The sequence below is a fragment of the Phytophthora cinnamomi genome (genome assembly GCF_018691715.1).
Source record: "Phytophthora cinnamomi strain GKB4 chromosome Unknown Contig55, whole genome shotgun sequence".
Taxonomy (NCBI): Eukaryota; Oomycota; class Peronosporomycetes; order Peronosporales; family Peronosporaceae; genus Phytophthora; species Phytophthora cinnamomi.
The window spans coordinates 122,840-145,623 of NW_027150988.1; the positions used below are offsets into that span (position 1 = coordinate 122,840).

The 22,784-nt window shown below is 51.2% G+C and overlaps 1 protein-coding gene across 1 annotated transcript; it reads left to right on the forward strand.

Annotated features, from left to right (window-relative positions):
- Positions 1 to 14,066: 14,066 nt before the first annotated feature.
- IUM83_12773 (uncharacterized protein) lies at positions 14,067 to 15,059 on the forward strand (the record flags this gene model as incomplete). Its single annotated transcript, XM_067937417.1, has 2 exons — positions 14,067 to 14,345; positions 14,415 to 15,059. The coding sequence occupies 2 exons, from the start codon at positions 14,067 to 14,069 to the stop codon at positions 15,057 to 15,059; spliced, it is 924 nt and encodes a 307-aa protein (XP_067788071.1).
- Positions 15,060 to 22,784: the final 7,725 nt, after the last annotated feature.

The following is a 22,784-nucleotide window of genomic DNA, read 5'->3' on the forward strand; positions in this document are numbered from 1 at the left end:
ACACGAGCAGCGTGTTGGTCGCGTTGAACGACGTTCGCATCCAGTGGTTAGAGTTGCCGTCGCGTAGTAGACGACGGGAAATTTCGGCGGTGATGGCGGCGGAAGGAATCCTGGTTGTGTGGGCTTTGTTGATGGGACAGCAATACTACATTCCCAGCGGTCTGCTATTGACGGTAGCAGCCCCTTCGACAGGAAAAAAGTAAGCAGAAGCGATACCTCATCGATAGTAAGTTTTTTATCTAACGTATTGACTGTGGTGACATTAACCCTTTGCAAACAGATACTCCGTAGTGATGCGGATAATGACAAACGAATCGTAACTCTACACTATGGTTGTCTAGGATCCTGTGCAGACTCTTGAGGCGAGGTCGATGAAACCTTGATCGCTCAGGGGGTGTTTGTATAGCGTAGCCCAGGGAAATACTGGGAGTCAACAGAGGAAGAATAAACCCAGAGTACCGCAAAGCAAACCCTGGCACTCCTCCTTGCTTAGCGTGAGTACCTTGCGTAATCCCTGTCGGCTTGTTTGTCTTCGACGGAACGGCACTTCACCGGAGTTGTAAATGTAGCCTTTGAAGAAGCGCTGAAGTGCACGTCTAATCCAGAACGCGTCCTCGATGCTGAAGGCAAACCCAGAATTTCAGATGACCCAAACCCAGAATATCGCAAATTGAGGATCCAGTATTTCCCTTCCACTCTGGGTTATCCTTGGAACTCAGAATTCACCTTCCCCAAGTGCTCTGCTAGCCCGATAACCAACAAAAACAGAGTATACAACACTACAACTACCCGTCACTTATTCTTTTGGACCCTCGGACGGTGGGTCACTCACACACTCGGCTCACTCGAGTCTGAAATCCAGGCACCTAGCTCGCCTGAATACTCGCCAATACGCGCACCACCCTCAACTAAGAGGGAAAATGCATTCACTATCAGTTAACCTTCCCGTCACACGCAGCAGTCCATACAATATCCTGCAGTCAATACAATATCCTGGAGGCGTCTACTTAGCACTCCAGAACACAATCGGGAACATGAAATGGGCTACCACGAGCAAAGCAAGTGACCCAACTAGGATATGAAATGGATGGATTACCCCAGGAAGCACAAGGCGTCTCTGGTCACCACCTAACTGGAGTTAGAGTAGGTGGAGCTCACACAGACGACTCGTCCTTGTAGTCTATGTGCCCTTAATGTCCCGCGGTAGTAGTCTCGGGTCCTCCAGATTTCCGTCGGCAGGTTTGGCAGAAGTCTTTGCGCGTTACAGGAAAAACTGAACTCTGTTTTGGTTATCGACTACACTATCACTTCTCTCTTCTGCACTCTTCTTCGGGCAAATGTCTTCGGTTCACTATGCTTCGGGTCGAATATCTTGGCTTCAGTATACCTTGGGTTCAGCGGTCCTGACTAGTGACGACTTCAATCTTCGCACCCTCGTCGTGGATTAACAAATGACTTGGTTTCACCACGAAGCGAGTCCGTTGTCTTGGTTTCAGTATAGTGTGAGTACTCCCCTTCATCGCTTAGAAAAAGTCGAGTCGACAGCTCTTGGTGGATTCTCGACGGTTCTTCAAGTCACACATCACTTGATTACAAACTAGCCTCAATCTGGCTCCAAACATGCATTCACACTCAGGATTCCACTTGGTATCCTGGGTGATTCTTGAAGTCTTGGCGTCACTTGGTGAATCTCGGATGTCGGCTTGGGAGATACTTGGTTTTAGTATAGAGCGTCTGGAATCACGGTCTAATCCCAGGATTCCATCTTGAAATCCTGGGGCGCTTGTCTTCACACAAGTGAATCTTGGGTTTCCGCGGTGCACTCTGGGTACAAACTCTTCTTCATCGCAGACTAGCGTGTATCTCCACATACATCAACTTGTACGGCTTCCAGCGCGTGATCATGGTGGTGGTAGTGGGTGTTTCTTGGTACTTGATCCATCTTGTCGCTCTGGACCACAGCAAGACGCAGGTGTACTCTGGGATACGTTCTCCAGAGACACGTTCCGCCAGCCTTTAGGCACTAGGCGTAAGGGAAAGTCCGGTGGCTGGACTGAGTGCACTATTGAATCCTGGGTGTGCACGCCCAGGATTTCATATTTCCAGATTGTTGGGCCCATCTGCGGTCAGGCGCAGCATTCTTTTCACAAGAACACGCTGCTTCCCTGTCGCCACTCATGTCACACGGGTACGGCAGTGCCGCATCTTCTCTCTCCGCCATTCACACCTCAACACAGACTCCATGTCAAACCAGTGACGGCATGTCGTCAGCGAAAATCTGGGGCCGCTCTGTGTTACTCTGCCGTCCTTAAACGCATGGGTATCTACCGTCAGGCTGACGACGTTTTTTTTTCGCGCGGCGATTATTTACTGACGGACTCAGCTTATCCGTCGCTATTCACTGTGCTACCAGCGTACAATCGTTCACTGGCCGAATCGCCCAGACAACGCTGAGTTCAACTATTGTTTAGCGAAGCCCCGGGTCAGAAACGAACATACAATCGGAGTACTGAAGTCACGCCGGGCTTCATTGCGCGAAATCCGTAACCAATCAAGGTCAAAAGTTGAGGTGGACGTGTTGATCGAATGGATGCTAGATTGCTGTGTGCTGCACAACATGCTTGCAAAACTCAGAGACGCTTGGAATCACATGGTACTTAACGAAGATATTGACAACAGCTGGTACGATCCAACCGAAAGGGAGCTGCGAGATTATATCCGTGAGCAAGTGAAACCAATTACCTTGCAGACTCATCGTCTTAGACAAGGATAGTGCCATGTTAATGCAGATCAGTCGCACAACGCACTGCGTGATTAAACTAGTCTTAAAGTAAATTTAGGAAGGCTTTAGCTTCCTCCGCTGTACGTTCCTTTTTAATCAGCGAGCTTAGAACTTGAAGCTGTTGTTTTTCCATCGCGGCTCGAGTTTCCATACGCTCTGTCTCCCATTTTTCCTTCTCAAGGCCACCGCTCTTGTTCTATTGCTTGTTTGGCTTTGGCAATATTAATGCAATATTCGTGACAAGATTGACAGCGAGGCATGGAGTCAAGAAGATTGAGCAAATACTCTTGCGCGATGGAGTCTCATGAAGCCTGAATAGCTACCACAAGCTGCTCCGTGGTGCGGTACTGGCGTCCGTGGGCTTACAACCGATCTGCTATAGCCGGCAACACGTTCTCGATAGTGTTACAATCGGGGGATCGGGCTGGCCACACCATAGTGCCGACCTCCATTTCCTGCATGAACTGCGTGGATTCACGAGTCGTGTGAATCGACGCATTATTATGCTGGAATAGGATGTCAACACTGTGGTTAGCGTGCGCAAACGATAGTATATACTCGAATACAGTGTAAATGTAGTTGGTACCAGAATTCTGGCGTCCCCGCAAGAACGCCAACTTGCTCTTGCTCTCCGCGCTGGACGTGCCCACACTACGGCACTCCTACCGCCGTTTGGCGCCGTACGTAGGATAGCGCCGGGCGGTGCATGTCGCGCCAGTAGAACTTGAACCCATCAGGGCCATCAAGGTTAAACAATCGTCCGAAAAAATAGTATATTGCGATATTCCTATGCACATGACGGGTTGGCAATATTCACTAAAATAAATAAATAGATAAATAAAGCGTAGCAGGGTGTCGTATATGGGTTTCAGCTTAGTTCATTCTTGTCACCTTGTGGGCAGCCGTGAGGGGGAGCGCGCGGACCATCTTGGTGTACACCAAGCGATCCACACCCTGCAAAACCCGCTGCATCGTTCGCACGGAAGCCTTGAACCAGAGCTATTATGCTATGAATGGACAATCACTCTTTCAATATAGAAGTTTGTATGGGTCCGCACAAAACGTGTATTGAAGAATATAATAACCTATCGTACCGTACTTAATGCAGTTTATTACAAAACTCTAGTTAATTTGTACAAATCAGCGGACCACGTATCGAATATAGTGAGACCGAGTCAAACGTGATATCCAGAGCTCTGATTGGTCCGACCCTGGGGACGGATGGCACGAGCGAGCGCGGCGAGCCTTCCCAGCGGTTTGACAGTCCGTGTGCGGAGCACGCGGATGCAAACCAAGGACCAAGCAGTGGTCTGCCTGGCCAGCGGAGGCGAGATGCACTGGGCTTAGGGTTCTGGCCCAGTGGGCGTAGCGAGCCTTTAAGGTTTTTGGGAGCGCGCGGAGCCCGTAGCTAGGTGATATTTTATGGGTAACACGCCTCCTTTTCGGCCCGACTACGTTTAGGGTTGGGGGTACGAGGGTCCGATAGCTGTAGATATGAATTCTTGTTTTTCAGGATAAGGGTGTGGTACTTCAACTTGACATTGCCGCCGAAACCTACAGTTTGTATAGCAACACCATCACGCAGCTCCTAATTCGTAGTAGAAGCGGAGATATCGGATAAAATGTGCCCCGAAAATGGAGGTTCTACGGATTTGGCGGGCAGTGCACATTCGAAACGCTCTGCATCACTAGTCCAGCGTTCTCGGTCAAATGTCAGGTGTTGGTTTTCGACTTTAAACAACAAAATACAGTTAGAGAGTAAAAACCGAGGAGTCCAATCAACCAAATATGTATAACGCGCCAGCTATCTTTATCTTCGCTGCCATTTTTAGAGTCCTGTAAGTGCATTTCGTGGCGCATTTGAGTTTGAGGTTGATGACGAAGCGTTCAGTGTCGGGAGCTCTAGCGTGCGAGATGCTGAAATGGCTTGGCAATTGGCGCTGCTAGAGATCAGTTTAATCGGGGATGGTTTCCTTTTTGGTGGTGTCTGAGAGCGTTGAGAGATACTCGCGTTACCAGTGGAAATAAGACCACCTGTAGCACCACCGCCACTGTCGCCTGTTGCAGCCGCGACAGCCGCGACAGCGGTACTTAACGCGACACTTGCAAGAATAGGGCGCATCCGAGGGGAGTCTTCGTAATCTTGCGTGGTTGAAGCTTCCATGGGAAGGGTATACTACACTTGAGGGAGTGATACTGTAGGTTGCTCAGCGTGGGCACCCAGAGCAGCTGACGATGACACAGCGATGCCATCATCGCTGCTCAAATACTGGCTAAAGTCTACATTGTCGTTTTTTGCTGCCGCAGCCTCCGCCATCGTGGTGGTGCCAAAGATAATGAGAGGGGATACGTTGGCATTTGTGCTGAATAGCGCATCCAGCTTGGCGTATCAAGGGCATGTTTTCTCCAACTTCTGAGGCATCGTGGATACACCTGCAGCTTCACCTTCTGGCGTGATACCGGCTCCGGTCAACGCCTCGCACTACTTTGCCTTCATGTAGCAAGTCTTGTAAGTCTGGAAACGGTCCTTCATCCGCTGACTTGACTTGACAAACCTTCCTTTGCTTCTTTCCCACCGCGGCCTCCTTCGCCACGCCGAAACATTACTCGAAGTTGGGTGGGTGCTCGAGCCGAAGGATTAGCGCGAGGAAGTCATATTTCCTGAGGTGCTCTATCGGCATGATCGCTGAGGGGGAAATCTGACACTGACTCTATAGTCCAACCAAATCCGCCGACCGCACAACCACGAATCACGTATGATTTCGTAGGCGGATTTGGCGAAGTGCCTTGTGAAATCCGGCGGATTCACAAATACAAGGAGGTAGAATCTGAAACTCCCTAATTATCATTTTTAACCCGAAACCGCTACTCTGTGTCTTTATTTGATTTAAATTATATTCGTGGACTCGAATATAATTAACTCAAGGCAAAGCTAAATCTTACGCTTCCCCATACACGTAGCGCACGTGTAAGCCGTAGCCGTGAGCCAATGTTGGCCCACTACAGTCAAGCATCACACCCATCTTCAGCTTCCTGTTCACCGCGGCATTGCGCTTGGTCACCGCATGGTACTGCTCAACCGGGTTGGTGGTGGTGGCCATCCCGGGCGGAGTGTGGTATATTTGTCAGTGCACGAAGCGCCCCGTAAGCCACGTGTTGGTGACGTAAGTAGTAAAAGCTGCCAGTCCTGGCCACTCGGCCCAGTCGGCTAGAACTTGCGTTTTTACCATCTCGTACTTTTCGTCGTCAATCGTAAAGTGGAGATCGTGTAGATCCCGGCGAGACGTACGCACCAGCTTTCTTCATGCTGCAATGAGGGGTAAGGTGGCGAACGATGACTCTCAAAGAAGACGTCGATCACCTTCGCTTGATATCGCGGTAGTGGCCACTGCCGCGTGACACAGTACTTCGTGCCCAGTACGAGATCAATCTCGTGCTGAATGCCCTTATCCTGTGGAAGCTCCGGAGGAATCTCTTCCGGGAGTACGTCTTTGTACTCCCTCAACAATTCGTAATAGGGACTCGACTTCAACGAGTCCCAACCTTGTTCCTCGAAGCGCTCTCGCTTCGTCTTAGCACTGAGAGGATCCTCACTCTCAGTGGTACTTCCCATGAAGAGCTGCCTCAGCTCCTCACGCTCGCTCTTCGTTTTTTTTGCTGTCCAAAAACACGCAGACCTGCTCGATGCGTTCATCGTGCAAGTAGCGCATAAAGCGCTCCCAGCTCACGACTGGAAGCGAAGTCAACTCCGACGCCTTCGGAGGTGGATTAGCGAGTTCCATCTCCCGATACTGGAACCTAGTATCGGTACGCGTCAAGCCGTTCAGCGTCTCGACGTCCGGCTTCACCGCCTCAGTGTCTGCCTGGCAGACAGTTCTTGCAGCGGTTCTTGCGTGCGCCGTCCTCTTGCTGTGCGAATCCCAGCACCGAACGGTGATTTTTCTGGCCCAGGTACGGCCGTGGACAGTTGTTCGCCGTCGTACCCTGTCCGCGAGCGCGGTATCAGATCCTGCTTGACCGCGTGTTTTCATGCAGCTCGGCTGCATGGATGTGTTCACTTTCGGCGGCGGACCCTGTCCGCGGGCGCGCGATATCAAGCCCGGTTTGATCGCATGGCGCTTCGTCGTACAGCCGGGCTGCACGTCAGCATGCAAATTGCATCAGTGCGGTACGTTTGCAACCGCCCGCACTGTTTGCAGCGTCAACTCCCGGAGTTGACACGCCTTCGTCACTTCGACGCCATCCATTGGCGGAGCCCCTCATGACCGAGGGTGCGTCGGCTCCCGGAGCCGACGCGTCGTTGTCGACCTGACCTCTTCGGGTCAGGGATTGTCCCTTACACGCTTGAACGTGGGTATTGGTTCCCGGAACCAGTACATATTTTTCTTCTGACGTCGGCGGCACCGCCGACGTGGGCCTCACATGTGCGCGCCCTCGCGCACTTCTTGGGCACTCCGGGACAGTAGCATTAAGCACTGTCTCGACTGGTGAGCCGCGCGCACCTACTGGTGCGTGCGCTGCGGTAACAGGGCCATCGCTCTCTGTTCCGCTGTCGCGGCCGAAGCGCACGAGCGTGAGCTTCTTCCAGTCTATTACCGGATCATACCGTGGCTTGCACGGCATGCCCATTACCACGTCGAACTTATCGTCCAGGTCCAGGACGATAAAGTGTTCGACAAACACTCGTTGTTTGTACGAGAAGCGCACGTTCACGACTCTTCACTATGGCACCTGTTGCCAGTCGAACTTCCAGAAGACTTCGAGGTACATTTACCTCCTCGAAGTCAAGACTCGGCAGGCTCCGAGGTCGAACAAAGTTGTTCGACGCGCCTGAATCTACCAAAGCTCGAAGAGAGTCACTTGCTCTGTTCGAGTAAACCTTCAAGATGACTAGGTTGGGCCTGTCATCTTGCTTCTTGCAGCGAGAATTAATCTCACTGGGGGCTGCAGTCCTCAGTGTTGCGTGCCCGATGTAGGCACGCGTGACTACATTATCAGTAGGGCGACCCGCGCCTACTGGATGTTCGTCTTTTTGTTGGTCCGCGGCCGCCATCAGGGGGCATGGGAAGTGTGCACTCCCGTTCAAAGTGACCGCTCCTTTCGCAACGGAAGCATTGCACATTGCCTCCTTGCAGCTGGTAACCAGCAGTTGTTGCGTTCGAGAGGTCCATTGGTTCTCCCGTCCTCGCTACCGGGAGCGGTTGCGGCCTCGGTGCGTTCGCATGGAGTTTAGTCTGCCGCAGGGTAAGTTCTTCTTGCATAACAACTGTGATTGCAGCCTCAAGAGTAGGATGTGCATGGCCTATCGAGTGGTGAACAGCTCCACTCAGCTGTCCAACTACCCGCTTCCCCTGATTGACGACTCGCTAATTGGATTTGAGGGAGCTCTGTGGTACTCTCGGAAGAGGCAGGTCTTCTCTCAATCCCTTTATGAACGTGATGACCTTAGTCGCCTCGTCTATCGGGTAGGTCACGATGTTCGAGACCAAGTACCGTGCACGCTGCGCGTAAGCATGGACGTCGTACTTACCCTGCTGCAGGTCGAGGAATTCCGCCCTCGACCGGAACTCATTTTGCGGGACTCAAACGCTTGACTGAGCTCCTCCCTGAACGTCTCGTACCTACTAAAGCACGTATGACCACCCAATAGCTCGCTCGTCCGCCAAGACATGAAATGGCAAAAGCGACCTTTGACAACGGGTCGACGATGCGTCGAGCCGCTATGGCTGTGTCGAGCTCGACAAGCCATCGGAGGAGAGGCTCGCCCTCTCTTCCCACATAATTGCTTACGCTCAATTTCAATGATTGAGCACGCGGTGTCGTCCCTGATGACGCCGTCACTGAGGAAGCAGCATCACGTTGCTCCTTCATGATAAACCCCAGAGCAACACCATGTTGCTTCGTCGGCGATAGCGTACGCAACATCGTAGCTATCGCCGCTTCTCCTATGACTATTGACAGTTGCTGGAAGTCTTCCCACTCTGGTTGAGACAGGTCGGGGTAGTCAGCGCGTGCAACATGCGTTGCAGGCGTATTGGAGCTCTCCATGGGCACCTCCGTGCTCATGTGGTTCTCGGCTCCGCGTTCGTACTCCTCGTACGAACGTCAAACAGTCGGTCGTTGGACGGACTACAAAGTGCTACTAGGTGTAGTGGGCCTACTTTGGCTCACTACTACAGCTTACACGTGCGCTACGTGTATGAGGAAGCGTAAGTACGTAGTAATTACTTAAATTAATTATACTTGAATCCACAAGTATGATTTATATCAAATAAAGTCACCAAGTAGTTAGATTAGGGTAAAATGAAAACTGTATTGTTTGTAAATTGAACTTCCTTCTCAATGTAATATCGTATCTAATAGGGGTTGACAGCAACTGGCTGTCAGAGCCCCGCCAATATGCATGTCCTTAATTGGTAGAAAGATGCTGATTTCTACTAATAGGATCTTTGGGTAGGTGTGGACCACTCATTGTGGTGGCCCACTTCAATGTAGCTATTGGTGTAACTTCCACCAAGGTGAGGAAGTATCCAAATTTCTAACAGACACCTTATATGTTAGAACCACTAGTGGCTTGTAGCCACTTGTGCGTGTAACCGGGTTATAAGTAAAGAGCCTCTTCAATGCAAAAATCTTACCTATTTGCCTGTGAAGAACATGCCCACCAGGTGACGTGAAATTGTCGCCTCCGAGAGAGAGACCTTGAATTGGTCCATGACCATACTTCGGTGCGTGCTGAGCGTGTGTGTGCAGCACTCGCCCAACCACAGCTCTAAAGTCGCCTTGATTTCAGGCATGACCTTGGTGGCCTGCGCGCCCCACGAGGAAGGTCCTCGATGCGTCCGGTGCTCACGAAGCGCTCCACCGTAGAACGGGGGAAGTCGTTGTGGTGGGTGAAAGTCTGCGAGTCTCTACGTGAATGGTACGCGTCGAGGACGTGGCGACGCACCTCAGGCGTGTGGCTCTTCGCAGCGGGTGTGGAGGTGGGCTGGGGGGACACCTGCTGGGGCTGGAGGAATATTGAAGAGTGAGAAGCAAAGCAGCCCCGTATTCACCCCCACCACCAAGCACCGCTGCATTTTCACATGCGCGGGAATACCACGCGCGCAGGAAATAGATTACTCGAAAGTGCACTGTATGACCTCAGATTGAGTGAATGTTAGCCAGCTTTGATTGTCAAGTTTGAAGTTGCACTTCCTAATTTAGGTTTCCTGTGCGCAGGCCGGGTTCGACTTGTGCAGATAATAACATGATTGGGGTGTAACCAGGTGTTTCAGCTGCAAAATAGCAATTTAACCGTAAACATGAAAGTCGAACACAAATATGTGCAAGGAGCCTAAATTTTAGTCCAGTCCTTTCAATCTCCTTCCAATGACAACCACCATTATTGTATTATAGGACTGGTAATAATTTACGTGGTAAATGTAGGCATGGATGGAGTGGTGTAGCAGGTACATGGCCATGCACACAGGTCTGGTTCAAGCCCCGCAGTGATCAAACAAATGGCCCTCAGGGGGGTAAGTCCTTTTACAGACAGAACTCCCAGAAATGATTATCACCGTGGACTGAAAATCGTGTATCATTTATTAACAGTAGCAGATTATCATTTGATAGAATGTAGTGTGGACCACACATACAACGGAGCCAGTGGGTTTCGCAACCGACAGACGCGAACAGGAAAGAGAAGTGCAAGCCGTCGTAGCGAAGATGCTCACCAAGCCAAGAACTCTGCGCGAGGGCAACTTGACTGAGAGCGAGAAGTACCAGATAGCGTAAGCGAGAGCCTAAAATGACGCAGGTTGAGCTCGCAAAGTGGGCGAAAACAAAGTTTAACCTAGCCAAGGCGCCAGTACAGGCAACCATCTCCAATATTTTACGCGCTTACAAGGACAAACCAGCTCCAACTACATCTGCGACCCGCAAAACGAACCGTGCTGTCACTTACCGTGAGCTTGATGACGCTCTAGCTCTGTGGGTGCACTCCAAACAGGCAAACAACATCCCCATAACGGACGAGCTCATACAAGCCAAAGGCCGGCAGTTTTCGACGCTCTGAAGGAACGTGGGCTAGCTACAAAGGACTTGTCCTTCTCTGCTGGGTGGCTAGGAGCCTTCAAGAAACGACACGACTTCAACCATATCCGACTACATGGCGAGGCAGCTAGTGCCGCCAGTGAGGTAGCAGGAGCGTTCTTGGCTCGAGTTCAGCCGAAGCTGGACCAGTACTCACCGGATGATGTGTTTAACTTTGATGAATCTGGCCTTTTTTACAGAAGTGCACCTCGCTATACAGTTGGAGTGCCAGATCGAGCTGCACGTGGCGTCAAGCAAGACAAAGCACGGATTACGGTGGGTTTGGCGACGAACATGACGGGTTCGAGCATGCTCGAACCGTTATTCATTGGCCATGCAAAGAAGCCTCGTGCGTTCAAGAAAAAATCAGCTCAAGAGCTGGGCTTCTTACACTATTATGCCAACAAAAATGCGTGGATGACTACTATTATATTTCGCCACTGGATTCAGAAACTTAATGTGGTAATGACTCGCCAAGACCGTAAGATTTTGCTACTAATCGACAACGCTCCGTCGCACATTGATGTCCAGCTTACCTATGTCGAGGTGGTTTTTCTGCCTCCTAACGCGACGGCTGTGTTGCAGCCATTAGATGGGGGAATCATTGCCTGTTTTAAAGCTCACTATCGGCGCTTTCATCTCATGCACGCACTGGAAGTAGCTGACCAGCAACAGAAGAACTGGTTTAAGGTGGACATTCTGACAGCAATGAAGTGGGTTGCGACGGCGTGGAGCGAGGTTTCTACCGATACTGTGGCAAACAGTTGGCGAAAATGTGGTTTCTCCTGCAACTTTTCTACTAGCTCGAGCGTGTATCCGTTAAGTGTAAAGCGCTCCATGGCTGATTCCGTTGCTGACATCCAGGCTGCTGTCAACGCTCTCAACCTGACCAATGCTGTCTCAATTGATGATATTCTCAACCCAACGGGAGAAAACGAAGTGCATTTTGCCTACTCTGATGATGCAGTGTTAGATTTAGTGATGCCAAGCCCAGATAATGCTGATGAGGAAGCAGAAGAAGTGACCAACGCACCTGATTCTCTACTGGAAGGCGCTCCAAGCGATGCAGAGTTTGCTGCAGCTGCCAGTGTCGTCATGCGTAGGCTGTCGAGTGAAAACGAGACGACGTGTGCTGTAAGTATGACGAAAAGCTTCTTAAGCAAATGGATCTTCGAGCATAACCTGAAGAAGCTCGCAAACAAGAAGTAATAGCTGATCACTTCGCACTTCAAACCGGTCTAAGCTCTTAATAATCGTCTGCGGGGATGATCAATTATTAGCTTAAAGAGAGAATATCAACTAGTATACAAATGCACTGTTTGTGAAAACGGTGGATCCCAGATTTGAAGATTATTATCACTTATTGCGCCATATCAAGTGATAGAGAATCACTTCTGGGAGTTCTGTCTGTACATCAAAGCCAAATCAGTCGACCTCAACACCAGCTCAGCGAGGCGTGGATGTCCACTCTCTCTTCTCGGAGCACACTAGAGCTACCGAATTAAGACCCTAACTTCAGCATATGGACGGTAAAAAAATGTGAATATTTGGTGACCCACATAGAGCCAGTTTGACGTGTTCGGGTTGAAGTTGAGACACGGAAAAATAAAATACCTTACCGAAGGGGAGATGCCTGAGTTTTTCGAAATTTAGTGAGGGGCCAGTTTCGAAATGACTGGCATTCGTCGATCCTCCCCTTTGGAAGCAAGAGAGAGGAGGAAGACCTGCTGCTCAACTGGTACGTTTTTCCACTGAACCATAGCTTGCGGCACTATTAACAGTTGACTTCGTTCCAGGTGGACACGACTGAGCTACCCATGTATCCTGGCCACGGCAAAGTCACGCATGCGCAGCGGGACAGCGCCGAGATGGCTCGGATTCGCATCCGCGAGAACCAACGGCGGATTCGTAACGACACGCGCGCAGCTTTCGCAACAGCCCCGGTCTTCGAAGTGCAGAATCCTGCTTTGCTGGAAGCCCACCGTGCTCAGAAGGTTGCCCAAGCTTGCAAGGAAAAGCAAAGCCACGCTCGGGAAGCATCGGCTGACTCGCACGGCTGTTGTTATGATGCAATAAGAGTTTTAGGAAGAATCGGGTGGTGGGGACGTATGGATTGATGGGAAGGCCGCGCATTGGCCCAGATGTTTGGTAAAGGGGGTGGCGACGGAGAAGACAGTGCGCTCGGCGAGGTCATTTCAGCTTTCGACGCGGCAGACGCAGAGCCCTCTCCTGCCAGCACCGACGACTCTGACTTCGACGAAGGCAAGGATTCGAGGCAAGTGGAGGAAGGAAGCTCTGTCAGCTCGGGCGAGGAAGCTACGGGAAGTTCAGCTCGGTCGGACGACGACGGAGCGGAAGACGGCGAGACGCAGGCAGCCAGCGCCAATGATGAGGACGACAGCGAGGTGGTGGCGACGACGACGACGGTGAAGAAGACGGAAGTGAGGACGGGAAAGAAAGCGGCTCGGGAGATGAAGAAAACAATTGCGTTAATACCGACGCTACATTTCGTGATGCACCAAACGTTGACCGAATAGTGTACCAAAATATCATGGCAGGCGCATAGCCCTCCGTACCCATTTTCTTCGGCGGCTTCCCGTTTACCTTTGAATCCTGGGACGCGTTTTACGAAGCGTTTGAACACTTCCAACGCGAGAGCTTCCAACAATTCTCCAAGCGCACCAGCACTTCGGTAGCACTCCGGAACAAGCAGATCGAAAGCTCTGCTGAGGCTCTAAAAAGAGCTGGCAAGAGGTCTAGGAAACCCAAGCCGCTAGTGCCAGAGCACTGGATTTTCTATTCGAAGACGTTGAAGTGTACGCACGGCCAGAAATACCAACCACGCAGCATGGGGAAGCGCAAGCACGCCAAAGTCCGGGGAACGAAGTGCAGTGCCACCATGAACGCACACGTATCGATCACCTCCAGCGGGACTTGGGAGCTGAGAGTGTCGGCCTCCGGAAACCACAACCACGTCCTGAACGAGCATCTCAGGGAGAACTACGCTGAAAACAGAACCATCAAGGACCCCCAGCTAAAGAGCGATGTGACAGTGCTGCTCAAAGCTGGAGCAAGCGCGAAGGGAATGCTACAATATCAACGGGATCGCATGGGTATTCATATCTGTTTTGTGTATTTTCGGTGGAATCTCATTTTTCTGTGTGATTTTGGTGAGGTTGGCAGGAAGGCCAAGATTTGAGACGTGCACAACATGGTGCAGGAACACAAAGCCACGGAGAAGGCAGTCCTCACGGACGCGGAACGCGCGCTTTCCGTGCTGGACGAGTTCTGCACCCAGAATGGCGGAAACGCCGCTAACGTGCTTGTTGATAGTGACACGAATGTTGCCCGCGTCGTGACGTTCCAGACTGGAAAGATGAAGCGGCTATTCAAGGATTTCCCCGAAGTGGTGTTAGTGGACTCCACCCACAACACCAACGCAAACCGTTACAAGCTGTCCAGTTTCATGGTTCACGGCGTGTTCGGAAAGGTATGTGTGTAGTAGTTAAGGTGTGAGCTCGATTGAGTATTAATATATGCTACTCCTTTCAATATGTAGGGTCAGTATGTTCATCATGCCCTTGTCGAAAGCGAACACAAAGTGAACCTACGACGGGTGATTGAAAATTTCAAACAGAATAACCCGGAATGGAGTCACATTCGCGTCTTCATGACCGACAAAGCGGTGCATGAAAAAGATGTGTTGCGTGAGGAGTTCCCAGATGCAACGCAACTGCTCTGTCAGTGGCATGTCATCACATGGCTGAAGAAACAGGCCGCAAGTCTCGCAGGTCCTGTGAAGAAGGACGTGAAAGGATTGTTGGGGCTGATGGTCTACGCAAAAACACAAAAGGAGTATGACGACGCGAAGGGCGCCATGTTGGAAAAGTTGGGCTGGTCTGCGAGTCACCCTTTGTACCACACAGTCATGGAGAATTGGGACAACACGGAAGACGAGTGGGTTTCGTTCAAGCGTGAAAACGTCCCCCACTTGACCAACAACACCAACAACCGCATTGAATCGAAGTGGGGGAACATTAAAGACGTGATTAAGGATACGTTTACGATTGACCAAGTACTGTCAACGCTGATCACCCTACAGGAGTACGCGGAGGAGGAGTGCATAGCAGAATATTATCGCGTTGGTGGGCGACCAAGTGATTTTTGTGAAGATGTGCAGCTTGCTTCCCTGTCGCTCCATTAGCAAGTTTGCCTTCAATTGGGTTGCCGAGCAGTACGCACTGGCAACGGGCGTAAGTGCGGATTACGCCGTGGAGCTTCGAACCCCCGGCAAGGCATCGATGAAGAGTCCAAGAACCGGAAACGAGTATGAAGTCAACACTATGGTATGTTTGGTGTACTTTTGGTGCAATTTGGTATATTTGGTGTGAGTACTAACTCTTGCATACCGTTATATTTAATGTGTTACAGCGAAGTCAATGCATGTGCATGTTCATGAACACTTGTTTACTTCGACACGTATGTACGGAACAAGCGCAACTACGATACAGTGGTACCATCAATGCGGGCATTTTCCACGAGGTGGATTGTCCACAGTCCAGTGAACAACATTGCTGAAGGTGACGTTTGTTCAGGAAGGTTGAAGCAGACGACGTGCCCCCGCTGCCAAAATCGGTACCGTGTCCTGTTCAGAGATGTACATTGAGACGAAGGCGTTAGCTGAGAAGATCGTCGACAGGATGGCGCTGCAATCGACACCGACGTACCGGGTGGCATTCAGGTGGCTCAAAGACTTTTATGGGGTGCTGAACTCTGGAAATGTGGTGAACTTCTCGCAGCAGAATGCGCCTTCCTTGCCAGGGCTCTCGCAGGTCTCTTCAGTCGGTACGGCGCGGCTCTCTCAGATGTCGTTTGCAGATGAGGTGTCGGTAGGTAGTACCCAAGTTGAGGCTACAGCCACGGCCCAAGACTAAGACGGCGGCGATGCAGAGATAACGATCAACGTTGTGGATAAAGCCACAACGAGCACGATCCCCGCGATCCCCACATACCAAAAGACGCTTTGGTGCCGAATGCTACAGCGGCTTCTACTGATGGCGACACTGTGACTGCGGGCAAGATCCGCCCGATGTCACAACTTCTTAAGAAAGAAGCTGTGTGGAATTGGGCACCCGATTGCCAAAAGACATTCGAGGCAGTCAAGCGGAGCTTGACTGAGGCACCGATCTTGGCAGTGGCTGACCAAGATCGCCCATTTCACGTAGTGTGTGACGCATCCGATTTCGCGATCGGATGAGCGTTGATGCAGCACGATCACGAGGGCCGTGACCGTGTCGTTTACTACCAATCGCGTCAGCTGAATGCAAGCTGAGCGCAACTATCCGGTGCATGACAAGGAACTCCTTGCCATGAAATACGCACTCGCAAAGTTCCGAGTGTATTTGCTTGGAAGTAGACCGTTTGTGGTCTACACCGATCATTCATCACTGCGCACTGCAGTGAAGTCGCCACACATATCACATAGAATGGCGAGATGGCTCTCATTCCTTGCGGAGTATAACTTCCGGGTCGAATACAAACCCGGAAGATTGAATGTAGAGGCCGACGCGTTATCACGTCGGCCGGACTATGCAGAAGCTGCTGACGTCAATGCCATTGACGTCATGCGATCGAGCAAACCCACATCGTCTCTGTTGGATGATGTGAAGGCCGCGTACGCGCACGACGCGGACGCGAAACTCTTGCTGGCCTATGGCACAGCGCCTTCTGACAAGTCCCGTCAGAAGCTGCCCAAGCACCTTCGAGCGCGTGCACACCGCTTTCGTGTGCACGACGGACTACTGCTTTACAATGCAGTCGACGACAACGCGGATCGCGTTGTCGTGCCAAATGACCATGACCTGCGACTCAGGATCGTGTACGAGTATCATGATGCCCCGACTGCGGGACATCTCGGACGTGAGAAGACTTACGTCCTTCTCACGCGCGACTTCTACTGGCACCACCAGTATAAGTGGGTGCGCAAGTACATCCGTGCTTGCGAGGTATGCCAACGCGTGAAGCCTGCGCCATTCGCGCAGGCTCCACTGCAATCACTACCGACTCCGTCGGAGTGTTGGAAGTCCATGTCTTTGGACTTCATCTTTGGTCTTCCCCCGGACAGCGGAGGGAACACCGGTATTGTGGTCTTTGTAGACCGCTTCAGCAAGATGGTACATCTTGCTGCGGTGCCGGTAGAAGTGACCGCGAAGCAGACGGCCCGTCTGTTGCTTGTCATGGTGTTCGAAACACCATGGCATGCCGACCGACATCGTATCGGACAGAGACCCGCGCTTCACAGTGCACCTGTGGCAAGAAGTGTTTACACTTCTTGGGAGCCAGCTTTCCATGTCGACTGCGGACCATCCGCAGACGGACGGCCAAACCGAGCGCGTGAACCGCGTGCTCGTCGACATTATCAAGAGCTACGCTCACTCGTTCCAATACTGGAGCGAGTATTTGTCGATGGCGGAATTAGCCATCAACAACTCGGTGCATGCCTCGACCGGGCATACACCGTTCTACGTGGATGCCGCATGGCATCCACGGCTACCGAGTTTACTCGGAGTGATGACTCCCACTTTAAGTGGGGGAGGATCTACGACTGCAATACAGCAGCCGCAGAAACCCGCTGAAACTTGCACAGTGTCAGCTGCAACAATGAACAAACCACATGAGTCTGCGCAGGGCGCAGACCCCTCCAACACCAAGGACAAAGACCACGGGTCTGCACAGGGCGCAGACACCGCGAAGAACCACGCAGAGGCCGGGCCTCTTGCGTAGAGCGAGCTGAACGAGTTCAGCTCGGATGCGATTGACTTTATCAATAAAAGACAAGCCGTGATTCGGTTTGTCCAGGATGCAATAGCAGCTTCTGTTGATCAACAGAAGCTGAACGCAGACAATGTGGGCAGAGGCAACACAAATGAATTCAAAGTTAGTTCATTGGTTTTGTTAGCTACTCAAAACCTGCCTAAACATGCAGTTTCGGATTTCGGAGCAAGCAAGCTTGCTCCGCGTTTCATCGGGCCATTCACGGTGATGGCACGCCACGGTAACGCTTAGACGCTAGACATACCGTCTAGCATGCGGCTCCACCCGACATTTTATGTCGGGCGGTTAAAGCCTTACCTCCAACACGAGCCAAGTGGCTCGTCTGACCCGAAGAGACAGACTCGGCAGGGGAAACCCTCCTCTCCAGCGCGTAGTCGCGCTGGGCCAGTTCATACAGTCGGGCCTACAGCCCGACCGGCGCGTTCAAGGCGTTCTGGGAGACCGCCATAGCTGGGACACGATGGTACAGAGCGGCAACCTCCGCGCTCTGAAGGTACTCCACGACCGTCACCTGGTCGTGGAGCGACACGAGAGGAAGGTCAACATGGCGTTGACCATCGGGGCGTGTTTACACCACCTCCGCCACCGCTGCGAGACGCACGGGGAGAAATTCGCTGGATCGTCCAGCGAATTGTTGATCATAGGAAAACAATCCGAGGCCCGGATTGTTTTCGCATTCGCTGGAGAGGTTTCCCTTCCCAACACGACACGTGGGAACGTCGGAACGTCCTGATGGAAGACGTACCGGATATGGTGAAGGAATACGAAACCCAACACGCAAAGGTAGAGCGAGCGCTGTAGTAATCTACAACGCCTGACGACTCGCGTGCTAGATAATTAGCACGGAGACCATTGAAGCTTTCAGGTATATATAGTATACTTGTTGTCGTCGCGGTTGCTAATACGCACCGCCACCTGGACGAAGAGTGCGCACGGACACCAGCCTCCACCGCAACAGCGTGGAGTTGCTTGCCTCGCTTCGAGGAGGACTCGAAGTGCTTTGGCGCTTGCTTGCCCGATCACGGTAAGCAATATAAATTCGCTTAGAGATGTCGACGCACCGACGCGGCCGACATCGATGAATCGTACACAGACCCTGCGTTGTCTGTTCCCGTGGTAGCGGCGCACTTCGTCCTGCCACGCATGGTACTCAGCAACAGAGAGCTTACACTCTGTTGCAATGGCCTTCTTCAGCTTGGTCGTGCTCATTGCGGATGAGCACGGAACCCCCCAGCACAAACAATTGACGAGCAGTCAATATTAATTGACGTGTCGAGACCGACACGTATAAGCTTAACTGGGAGATGGTGTAACGGGGTTACACACACAAGTGACAACAGTCACTTGTGCATGACAACGGTCACAAGTGAAAACTGTCACTTGTGCATGACATTTGCCACTTATGGTTTAACAGATAAATATCTGTTAAAGGTTTTAGATACTTCCTCACATTGGTGTAAGGCACACCAATGGATACATTGAAGTGGGCCACCACAATGAGTGGTCCACACCTACCCAAAGATCCTATTGGTAGAAAACAGCATTTTTCTACCAATTAGAGACGTGCATATTGGCGGGCCAGCCGCTGTGAACCCCTTTCATAGATGATAAACAGTTTTAGCAGATTTAGGAGGAAGATCAATTTACAGACAATACAGTTCTCATTTTACGTTAAACTAGCTACTTGGAGTCTTTATTTGATTTATATTATACGTGTGGACTCAAGTATAATTAATTCAAATTATTACTAAGTACTTACGCTTCCTCATACACGTGGCGCACGTGTAAGCAAAAGTAGTGAGTCAAGTTAGACCCACTACACTTTCTCCTCGTTCTCGAAGCCGTAGTGCAGGAAGTCGTGGTGGGGTTTGTGGCACATGTCCGCGACGATGAACATACGTTTCTTGGGCACGCAGCCGGTGTTGACGCAGGTGCCTCCCAGCCACACCTACTCCACCACCGCCACGCGCGTTCCTGGGTAACTGGCATCCCAACGCGCGCTGACTGCCGGCGCCGATCACCAGGTACTCGTACTCCGTCTACAGAGCGCGAGAAGCTCTCAGAGCACGCGCCAGTAAATGCGCATGCGTTGTCTGCTTCGTGATCAGCTTCGTGCGCAGCATCTTGAACTGACATACCTCATGGTTTGCAGTGGAGTGGGTGCCATTTTCTTCCATTAATGAGAATTTCCCAGCCAATGGGCGAGCATTTGAGAAATTTAGTTTTTGGATCGAAATAAATTAGCAGGGTGGGCTCCGTTTAACTGTAACCAATGGGGCTTCCAACGCCTGTATGAAGCCGTTTTATCGCTAGGGGTGGTGAAGATTAAAGGGTCATGAAACCTTGATCACTCGTTGATCATGGTTAGCCAGCCCCTCAAATCGCCACTAAATAAAAGAACGTACATTCACTATATGATCAAAGGAGCCCCCGTGTTGAATTTTTTTTAATTTTGATCCTTAAGGAAACCAGCTGACTTTCGCGCCTAAAGCCTTTATTTCAAGATTTACCTGGTCGTGCTCAAGCCGTTCAAGTTGGGCCCCCACGCGTCAGCTCGCGTTGGGTAGGCTTTTAGTTATCCACCGTGGTAGTAATAAAGCATACCGATCCGTCAAAACCTCGCAGCAGCCTAACGTGTTATCTGTTGTGCACCTCTATTTCCCTTAGACATAAACCTTTCAACTTTTGTGACAGCGTAAGTCAACTACTCACAATGACGACCAACAGTTGATCCGCGCCCCAATCCGCGCCGACGAACACAACGACACCAGACGGAAGCGCAGTAGGCGTCTGGCCCCTCCGAGCGAGCGCAGCCGCATGCTGTGGACCACCGACGAGCACGACCGATTCCTCGAGGCGCTGGAGCTCTATCCTTCTGGGCCCTGGAGAGTCATCGCCGACTACGTGGGAACGCGAACCACCACACAAACGATGACACACACGCAGAAGTACCGACAGAAGATTGCATTTACTTCTGCTGCAGAAGCTCTGACGAGTACACGTGCAACATCATCTGTTTGCTGACTATCTTCGTACTACCATCGTGACACGAAGCGACTGTGAACATTAGTGTTAATTTGCCTTTGGTACACCGTTCGCGGCTGCCTGGTGGCAGCACAAAGCAAGGAGAGGTCTCAGACATAGCACTTTAGTGGCGAAATCGAGGAAATGATGCCATGTATAGTGAAACCCATATAATTTACCAACTCAGTTATCAATCGTTGGAATAAATGTGCACAACAGTCGTATTATAGTTGCATAGTGACTTTATCGATTTGGGAGTTCGACCGCGATGAGAATTTCATTCATAACAGTGACCAGTCTGTGTCGGTACGCTATATCGTGATCATGTTGGTCGTTCTATTCCTAATGCCTTGGATTACTTCCTATGTGCTGTAGACGATCGTCTTCGAGAACTCAGCCACAAGCGTGTCGTGGCAGCTAAAGACCGAGTCCACGAACGAGCCGGAACGGGTCGTCGGCCGAGGCCTTCTCGAGCATGTGCAGCACAGCCGAGTCCAAGAAGTTGTACAAATAGCAGCGGGATATGTAGACGCGCTCGCCCTCCGTGGTGACGTAGTTGATGGCGTCCTTGAGTTCCTCGAGCGGTGTGTCGATGTCGCGTTGGGCCCGAAGAGTGTTTGTCGTTGAAGTGGGTGCGAGTGTTGGTCCTGTTGAGAAGCGCGGTAGTTGTGGTCGATGTGCGGGGTAGACGGTTTATTTAATATTGAATTGCTACAGCTAGCCTAACATGCATGCCTCGCTATGCTCCTACGCGAGCACAGGGCTCTCTTTGCGTATTTCTGGGGTTTTCCGTGACTATGTGCTACCCTGCATCTTTTTGTTTTCTTTCCATTTCTTTCTACTAAATGCATGTTCCATGTTTCTTTTTCATGTTTTTCCTACAAAATGCATGTTCACTGTGACGGCTGACCCTCTCTGGTAGCTACCAGAGGAAGTTCAAACCTCTGGCCGCGAGCAAGCACGAGGTGGGTCTGACATCTCCCCCTGGTTGACTTCGCGTTGGCGGAGTCGATACGCATCCAAGAGTTGACGCCAATGCGAAACCTGGTTGATGTGCGCTTCGCTTTCTCAGGTTGCCTCATGCTCCGGCAACCCATGCTACTTCACGAGCCATTGACGTTTGCGACGTCTAGTTCGTTTCTTGAGCAGCTTCTCCACAATGTAGAGTTCTTCCCCAGTGTCCTCGTCCAAGATTAGAGGTACAGCCTTCGGAATCGGTCGATTCGGAAAATCCGCACGATTCGTTTGGTAATGGGTCAGTAACTCCACGTTGAATGTCGGATTAAGACGTTTCATCGTGCGCGGAAGTATCAACTTCGCCACGTTGTCGTTCACCATACGTTCGATCACGAACGGTCCAACCTTCTTAGCCGCTAATTTCGCTTTCTTCAATTCCGTCTTCTTGTTTACGGTTTTCAGCGGTAAGTTCTTCGTGTCGAGCAGCACTAAGTCACCTCTTTTAAAGACAACTTGTCTGCGCTTGCGATCGCAGTACTCCTTTTGTCTTGCTTGAGCTTCTTCCAACTTCTTCTGAGCACGTTCTACGATCTCCTGTCGCTCCTTCGCAAAGTTCTTCGCGAACTCCGCGAGCGTCACATCATTCTCCGATTGCAGCAGGTCTTTCATCTCCTCTGCCACAATGTTTGACACCTTACGTCCTGTGTCAAGTTCGAATGGCGCGAACTTCGTAGACGCGTTGACGAGGGTCGAATGCGCATATTCGATAGTCCCTAGGTGCTTAACCCAACCGTCACCGTGATACGAGATCATACATCTCAATGCATCTTCGAGCACGAGGTTCTGGCGCTCTGTCTAGCCATCTGCCTGAGCTCGGTGCGCAGTTGTCATGCTGAGTTTGATACCCATCAACTTCATCAATGACTTCCAAAAGTCCGAGACGAACTTCGAGTCGCGATCACTGATGATGACCTTCGGCAATCCGTGATGCCGAACAACTGCATCAAAGAACACTTTAGCCGTGTCCTTCGCGTCAGCTGTCGAATACGTTGGTGCATACTTCGCTCGCTTGGACAACTTGTCCACTGCAACTAGTATTGCATCAAACCCTTTC